Genomic DNA, 8986 nt, shown 5'->3' with positions numbered 1-8986 from the left:
TATATTTGTTTGTTTGTTTTTTAAAGAAGAGTGATATTTTATTTTATAAATTTAATTCAAAGTATATGTATTTAATTTATATTTTGTATGTGAATATTGTTTTGATAAAAAAAAATTTTAAATAAATGTGATATTGTTTTTAGGGGGTGGGGTAAAATCGATGTCCCCCATTGGAATACTAAGGATCTGGTCACTTTATATTATATATATGATAAATACTTATTTATTATGTTATTATATAAAAATATTATAATTTTCGTTATTTATGTTTTTACTTATGTTTAACATTATGTTACTTATTCTCGGCTGATATGACCACCACAGGTAGTATCCGCCAAGAGTAAGTAACATTAGTCTTCTCAATTGGTGTAGAGTTACTTGTTATTATTATTAGCCATATGGTGCAAGGAAGCCTGGGCCCCTCCGTAGCCAAGTGGGAAGAAGCAGCAGTGCGTAGCACACGCTTCTTGATTAGGCCGGGGTTCGAGCCCGTCACCACCAAATATGGAGGATGCCGAAAGTTCAGGGAATGACCACTGCATATCCCGGAGCAATATGGCCTTAGTTGCTAATGCTCCTAAAAACCAAATAACTAACTAGCAAGGAAGCCTGAGGCTTATGCTGCACCAGCCAAAAAAAAAAAAAAAAAAAAAATTCTGAACTATCCTACAATAGAGAAATAAAAGGGAATCACTAAGGCTTATTTGAGGTAGTGCAATACCACGGCACCTCGTTGTGAAGGTATTCACAATATGAGATACAATTAAAACGAAGTCAATTAACTACTTCGCAGTTCACTACGAGCCACAGAGTAGTACTCTGTGCTACGAGTAAAACACAGTCACAGAGTAGAAAGATATTAACTCTATGGGGCAAAACATGGTGCAATGACACTGACCGTTCAGTAGTGAATCTTACGCGTAGTCTCATGCTTTATGCAAAATAATGTAATATATCTGTATATACTGATGTTTTAATTTTATCAAATCGAATTTTAATAAATGTTGAGAGCCGAACTTTTGTTAAGTTCGGCTCCCAACATTTTTGGGTTTTTTTAACTTGTTTACCACTGATAAGATCACTTCAAATGGTGCAGTTATCTCTTGTATTAAATCATTTGATTTTTAGTCACACTGTCACATTTAGGAAGAGCTGTTTTCTTTTTTTTTTTTAGCAAGTTACTTACGATAGCCAATGGATACGGTAGTAAAGTTGTATATTTGGTGTTTATTAGGCACATTTTATTCTGATATTGGGTATGCGGTACCAAATATTATCGTAATGCTAATGGACGATGTAAGTTTTCATTATAGTTACATAAGATTTCTGTGCAGAAATTAGTCGTGAAGGAATCAGCAATAAAGATAAAATGCGGATTACATTTTTTTTCCCCCACAAGCGAAATTCTTTAGATGTGGCCTATAAAATATTTTTAATGTTGTAAATCACTTCGAAATAGCCATGATCATCTCAGGCGCCCTGGACCTTACGGAAATCGAATGTAATGGTATGAAGCATTCGAGCCTAGATGTTAACGTAGGATTGCAAGTCAGCGCCGACACTAAACTAGTTGCTAGCAATTAGCTTTGTTGATTTTGCTGAGCGGCTTATAAAGTTATTATTATTAACTATATGATGCAAGGAAGCCCGAAGATGCGCCAGCAAAAAAAAAAAAAAAAAATACCCTGAGAGAGAGAACAAGAGTCAGAAGTAGAATGGAATCACCAAGAAAGAGAAGAATGATGATATCCAGCTCAGGACCCTGGGTGTGCCAAGCCTATACTCACCAGATGTGAGCCCCTGGTTATTGTTCATCAAGAGTGCAAAGTATATCTTCTTTACCCACATTGCAAAAAAAAAAAAAAAAAGGATTTTTCTAAAATATTTAATATTTATTTTTATAGTAAAGTAAATGTGGATTTTGAATAAATATTTTTTATTCTCAGAATTGTGGAGAATGAATTATAAATCGTATTACCACCTCCTTATACGCAAGGAAATTAATATCATGACGTTGTCATTATTTAATTTGCATTTGTTAAAAATACTTCATTTTTATTTTAACTTGATTTGTTTCCTTGAATTTGCCGTGCTAGTGACTGCCTCTGGTTCCTCTTTGTAAGTGGGCTATCCCTACTTAAAATGTCTAATATTATGATGCAGTTATATCAAAAGGTGTGGAGCAAAACCACTGGACATGAGACCTCTTGATATCACTACAGTTCCTGTGGACAACAACTTTAGCATTAGTAGTCATATGAGGCAAGAAAGCAAGCTTATGCAGCATCATTCCAAAAAAAAAAAAAAAAAACCCTTTCCATTTCACCCATCCATTTGCTCCAAATGTTTATTATTATTATTATTATTAGCCATATGGTGTAAGGAAGCCTGAGGCTTATGCTGCACCAGCCAAAAAAAAAAAAAAAAATTCCCAAGTTACCCTGAAAGAGAGAGAAGTAGAAAGGAATCGCCAAGAAAGAGAAAAATGATATCCAGCTCAGGACCCTGGGTTTGCCAAGCCCATATTCACTAGATGTGACCCCCTGGGGTGTTTTTCTCCAGTTTTTCTTTGAATTTATTTATGCCATCAATTTCTACAACAACAGATGGAATTTTGTTTTGTAATCAACTACCTGCCAGCTAAAGGCAAATTTCTGCACATCTATTCAACAGCTGTCTTTCCTCAATTTGAGTTTGTCCCTTCATGTTTTTCCTGCCCTTAGCAGCATGTAGAGAAAGATTAAAAAGAAAGGAAGAAAAGGTTACTGTGAGCTATAGCTAATTGAATAGAGTAATTTTGGAATATATTATCTTGTCTAAAAAAAAAAAAAAAAATGAAAGTGCCAGTTCAAAATGATTCCCACTTGGATATCTAGAGGGGCTTTTTCAGTGATTTTTACACTGCAGTTTTAAAATCCAATAACGTGGGAAGTGGTAGATATACCTTGTTTATATTTTTCTTGTTGTTTTTTTATTGATTCCTCGTCCAAAAATGAAGATAGGGAACCCAGAAGCACCACGTCTTCATGGAACATCGGCACTTGTGAATTCAAAATAATCATATTTCAGTTGGCTACTATCCAGCAAAACATCTACAGATATCCCTTTATGATCTAAGTAAGAAATGGAAAGTAACGATTAAGTAAACTTGGAAATAACACCTGCCATGGCCACTGCCTTCACTGAAAAATGGTGCCTGTGAGTTCTCTATCTCTATTTTATTTAATTTATTGTGGATATGGCACTCTTCCTTAGTTGGGTGTGAAGGTGTCTTCCTTTGTGCAGGATGTCATACATTCACATTTGTAAGTTGAGTGTCACTTTAGTTGTTTTTATGATTTTATTTTAATTTGATTATTAGAGTGCCTTAGTACTCAAATAGCTCAATCACAGCTTTCCAAGTACCATCCTCATTGTTGCATTAATTTGTGTGTTAATTTTGTATTAATTTTGTTCTTTTTTTTTACAATAGTCTTAGAGACATTAACATGATGCTTTTTTGAGGAGAAATAATTATGAACATAGGTGTATGTATGAGAGAATACACTTAGTATTATAATTGCAGGATCTTGTAAGAAAGCAAACTATTTCAGCATCTGCCAAAAAAAACCCACTATTATTCATGTCTTTCCTACTGCTAAAAGATGCCTATCCAATTTTGCTTTGAACTTTACAAAACTGTCAACCTCAAGCACCGTTGCAGGCAATTCATTCCAGTGATCTATACCAAATTGCATATCTGATCAAATTGTGATTCCCCCCCCCCAACAAAGTATTTTTCTTTTTGGACCACTTTTAATTTAATCCCCTAACATGTAACTCCTTAGATCAGTTGCACAAAACCTTATATTTAGAGACATTAATCTTCAGTTGCCATTTTTGATCATTTGTGCAACTGATCTATGTCATTTTGAAGTAAATTACCTGGTTCTGGTCATTAACCATCATTCCTACTTTTAAATCATCAGCGGACTTTGACAACTGGGGTTCGAGCCCATAATGTAAACTTCATTGACCCGGTAGTTGGTTGTGCCGGAGAATAAGCAAGAAAATAACTTTAGAAAGCATATTATATCCTTAAAGGCTACTAGAGACGGTTGTGTTCAAAGCCGCTAAGTGGATTTTTCTTATTTATTGATTTGAAATTATTGTTGTTTTTCTAAAACTTTGATTTAAATTTAGTAGTATAACATTATTTTGTGATTTTCTGATTAATTTGGTGTATTTATTCTTTACTCGGCCTTGTAATTGCATAAAAGTATCGGTAAAGGTTTCCACGTGTTTCAACTCCGCTACCGTTCGTAATTTTCCCGCCTTTGTGATACGATTAGTTATATACCGTACTAGATAGCGTTAGTTGAACTTCGTTAGCAGTTAAATTGTATGTTTAAATAAATACATATAACGACTTAGATTACAAACGTAATATAATTAATTATATTAACATAATTAATAACATAACATAATTAATTATAGTTAATTAATAAATTAATAGAATCATGACTCAGACCAGAGCAGCAAAGCAAAAGGCTCAAGCTAATGGAAGTGCTGTGGCTCAGAGCAGAACTGAGGGGGGGCAGTTGTCCTCTGACTCACAGCCTTATAAATGCACTGTTTGCTTGATGTTTGCAGAGCAATTGGGTACGGGACATGATACTGCCAAGGGGGATGTCTTTGTGTGTGTGCGCGATGCAAGGAGTGTATCGATATCAGGCAACAACTCGGCGTTCTTGTGGGCCTATATGAGAGCTTGAAGGACAGGGTGGATGCCCTCGAAGAAACTAAATTGAGGGGCCCATCAAGCTCTCAGCTGCCCACATCAACGCCAGAGCTTGCACTTGGGCATCGCGTGACACAGAGACAACCTCCAAGGCAGAATGCGCTGGTCCCGAAGGAACTAGTAGTTGTTGGTGACTCTATTGTCAGGGAAACGGGGAACATGCTTTGTAAAAAAGATAGGTGGAACAGGACCAGGGTATGTCTGCCAGGGGCAAAGGTTGATGACGTTGTAGAGCGAATATCATCTTTTAAGGGCACAAAAGGTGATATAGTTGTATGTTGGCACTAATAATATTAAGAGTAGGAGACCGGCAGAATTACTTAACAAGTACAGGTCACTGTTGAACAAAAGCCGAGAATTAGGGTTGAATTTGAAAGTGTCTGCAATTCTGCCCAGACACGATAGGAGGGAGTATATGATGAGAGAGCCTTGTCGATCAATTCGGCCCTGGAAAGATTGTGCAAGGCTCAAGGGGTAGAATTTTTTTCAGCCTGGGCTGTACTTGTTAACAGGAGACATTGCTTCTACAGGGATGGGATACACTTAAATAGAAAGGGTGCAAGAATATTTGCTGATGCTATTGAGGCAGTGTTAGGTGGGTCGGAAAACTGCTAGCTTGGGGGGAGACAAAGACCAATAAATTGACAGTAGCCACTGGCAGAGGTGAAAGAGATTCTTGCACTGCTTCTATTAGAATGAGCAGAAGCCTGAAAACAAGATGCATGGTATTTCAGAGACTGCTGGGAGCCATTGCGGTACAAGTAAACACATGGGTTGTGTTAGGGTAGCTAAGAATAGAAACAGGTGCAGGTATACTTGCGTGTAAACCAATGCTAGGAGTTTAGTAAATAAATTTGATGAATTTGAGGTATTGCTCAAAACATCAAAGGCAGATATTGTTGGGATATCAGAGACGTGGTGTCACACAGATATAAGGGATGCAGAACTGCAATTTGGGGAGTACAACATCTACAGAAAGGATAGACAGGATAGGAAGGGGGGAGGGGTTATGCTATTAGTTAAGAAACACATAAAAACCAAGGAAGTGAAGCCAGTCGACGTTGCTGGACAGTGCAGTGTTGAGTCAGTTTGGTGTGACATAAGCATTGGGAGATCAAAATTGAGAGTAGGAGTGTGCTATAGGCCTAATGACTCTGATGAGTATAATAAGGAACTGTACTGGGAAATAGAGTGGGCCAGTAAATCAGAGAGTCTTATAATGGGAGATTTTAATTTCCCAGATATTGACTGGAATTTGGGGGCTGGTTACTCACACACTAGCAGGGCTTTTGTGGATTTATTGGATGATTGTTTTCTACATCAGCATGTTCGGGAGCCAACTAGAGGGAGTAATACTCTTGATTTGATTATCAGCAGTGATTCTTCATGCATTAAGAATCTGCAGATAAATGAACCACTAGGTGGCAGTGATCACAGTGTGCTGAAGTGGGATTTACTCAAAGAGGTAACTACCATTAGGGGTAAAGGGAAGTGTTATTGCTTCTGTAAAGGCGACTACGATGGACTGAGACAGTATTTAAATTCTATACAGTGGAACCAACTGATGATGTTACCAACAGCAAATTGAAAATGGGAAGCATTCAAAGAACTTATCTTGGAAGCTACTAGGCTTTACATACCAACTAAGAAATATTGTTCAAGGTTTAGGCCAAAATGGATGTCAGATGAACTAATGAGGCATATGGCAGAGAAGAAAAATGCATGGGATACTTACAAATTAACACATGACAACGAAGCCTATGATAGATACAAGTTGATATGCAACCAAGTTACAAAGGACGTTAGGCAGGCGAAGGCAGATTACGAGAAATCCTTGGCAAGGGATGCAAAGAAAAACAGCAAAGAGTTCTTTACTTATGTAAACTCTAGAAGGAAGGGGATGAATCAGATTGGTCCACTTGATATTGATGGGTCAACTGTTGATGATCCTGCTCAGGTAGCTAACAAACTAAATGAATATTTTGCATCGACATTCACACATGAGGAGTTATTCAGCAAGGGGAATGCCAGAGGTGTATTCAACTCTAGCAGTAAGCTACAGAATCTTGAAATAACTGGGAGTAAAGTGGAGGAGAAACTGTTGAAGATAAACACAAGAAAGGCACCCGGGGTGGATGGGATCTATCCAGTTATATTAAAGGAGGCAGCATAGGAAGTAAGCAAACCCTTAGCCATAATTATGAGAGCTTCCTTGGACTCAGGGGAGGTACCCATAGACTGGAAATGTGCAAATGTGACCCCAATTCACAAAGGAGGATCAAAGGCTGACACAAGTAATTATAGACCTGTGAGCTTAACCTCTGTTCCAGGAAAATTAATGGAGGCACTGGTTAAAGAAGCACTGCAGGATCATTTAGACAAGACTTCAGTTATAGCTCAGACACAGCATGGTTTTGTTAAGGGGAAGTCTTGCCTGACCAACTTGATTGGATACTATGATGCAGTCACAAAAGAACTGGATGCAGGGAATAACTTTGATATTATATACTTTGATCTTAGAAAGGCTTTTGATACTGTTGCACATGGAAGACTGCTACACAAATTGGAGCAGTGTGACATTGGAGGCAAATTGCTGCTATGGATAAAGGGGTGGTTGAGGGGGAGAAGACAGAGAGTGGTAATCAATGGACACTGCTCATCGTGGACTAATGTTATTAGTGGAGTCCCTCAGGGCTCAGTGTTGGGTCCATTATTGTTTTCTGTATTTATAAATGATATTGATGATGGTATATCAAGCTTAATGTCCAAGTTTGCAGATGATACAAAGGTTGGCAGGGTTGTCAAGGACACTACTGACACTATGCTGCTGCAACAGGATCTGGAAAGGTTGAGCAGATGGGCTGAGAGGTGGCAAATGAAGTTTAACATTGACAAATGTAAAGTACTACACATGGGAAACAGCAACCCCAGAGCAACGTATCAACTCTGTGGTACTACACTGACAGTGGTAGAGAATGAAAGGGACTTGGGGGTGGTTGTGCAGGCAGATATGGAGTTCTCTGAGCAGTGCAAACGGGCTGCAAGAGTAGCTCATGGAGTATTGTCAATGATATACAGGAATTTTTCCAGCAGGGATAAGGAGGTGATTATTCCATTGTATAAGGCAATGGTCAGGCCACACCTAGAGTACTGTATACAGGTCTGGAGGCCTCATTTCAAGAAGGATGTAGAGCTGCTGGAACGAGTACAGAGAAGGGCAACAAGATTAGTGAATGGAACAAAGGGGTGCTCTTACGAAGAAAGGCTTACGTTTTGCAAATTACAGTGTCTGGAGACTAGGCACCAGCGAGGTGATCTGATAGAGGTGTATAAAGCCTTGAATGGTTTAAGCATGCTCAATGCTGATGGGATTCTTCCTCTAGCTCAGAAAAATCACCTGAGAGGGCATAAATTCAAATTGAGGAAAGACAGATGTAGGATAGACGTGCGGAAATTTGCCTTTAGCCAGCGGGTGGTTGGTTGGTGGAACAGACTTCCATCCCTTGTGATGGAGGTTGATAGCCTAAATAAGTTTAAGGCTCAGCTGGACAGGTATTTTGAACGAACAGAGGGGTGAAGTGGAAGTGGGTTTTTTTTTTTTTTTTTGGCTGATGCTGCATAAGCTTGCTTTCTTGCATCAAATACCTCTACTAATGCTAATGCTAACTTATCCTGCTTTTCCCGATCATTGTCATTAAAGAAGATAACAGAAGTGGCCCCTAACACTGATTCATGAGGGACCCCCCCACTTGCTACACTGGTCCACCTGAAGTATGTTCATTTAGAAGTATTGCGTCTCCTATATTTTAGCCAGCCATTAATCCCATTTTGCTCCAGTTTATATAATAGCCTTTCATGGGAAACTGTGTCAGAAGCTTTACTGAAATCCAAGTTTACGAGGGGGTATCAAAAAGTTCGTACCCTTCATAGGAAATTTAATCCTTTTCTATGTACTCTCCATGTATAGTATCACATTTCTTCCATATATGGATCAGTTGTTTAATGCCTTGATCATAGAAGTTTGCACCTTTTGCCTGAAACCATGATTCCACTTCATTGATGACTTCCTGAGACAATTTCAAGCGGCGTCCACTCAATAGTTTCTTAATTTCTCGGAATAAGAAGTCTGACAGTGCTAAGTCAGGAGAATAGGGTGGGTGCTGTAGTAGTTCAAAGCTGCACTGGGCAAAAATTGGTGGTGGCAAT

At 38.3% G+C, this 8986-nt stretch overlaps 1 protein-coding gene across 3 annotated transcripts in view; it reads left to right on the top strand.

The window, feature by feature from the left end:
• The first annotated feature begins 313 nt into the window (after nucleotides 1–313).
• Nucleotides 314–8986, top strand: part of LOC150080879 (N-acetylgalactosamine-6-sulfatase-like) — a 241365-nt gene continuing 232692 nt past the window's right edge. For 2 of the 3 annotated variants that reach the window (XM_090381785.1, XM_090381784.1), the window contains exon 1: nucleotides 1102–1296. In XM_090381785.1, the coding sequence (XP_090237911.1) occupies nucleotides 1195–1296 (102 nt within the window). In that variant the 5' untranslated portion in view covers nucleotides 1102–1194. Of the gene's footprint in view, nucleotides 341–1101; nucleotides 1297–8986 lie in introns of those variants that run through there. The other variant, XM_090381786.1, reaches the window with a different exon arrangement.

The sequence above is a fragment of the Mastigoproctus giganteus genome, chromosome 9 (genome assembly GCF_048544385.1).
Source record: "Mastigoproctus giganteus isolate SK-2022 chromosome 9, ASM4854438v1, whole genome shotgun sequence".
Taxonomy (NCBI): Eukaryota; Metazoa; Arthropoda; class Arachnida; order Uropygi; family Thelyphonidae; genus Mastigoproctus; species Mastigoproctus giganteus.
This window is presented reverse-complemented; position numbering and strand designations above follow the sequence as displayed.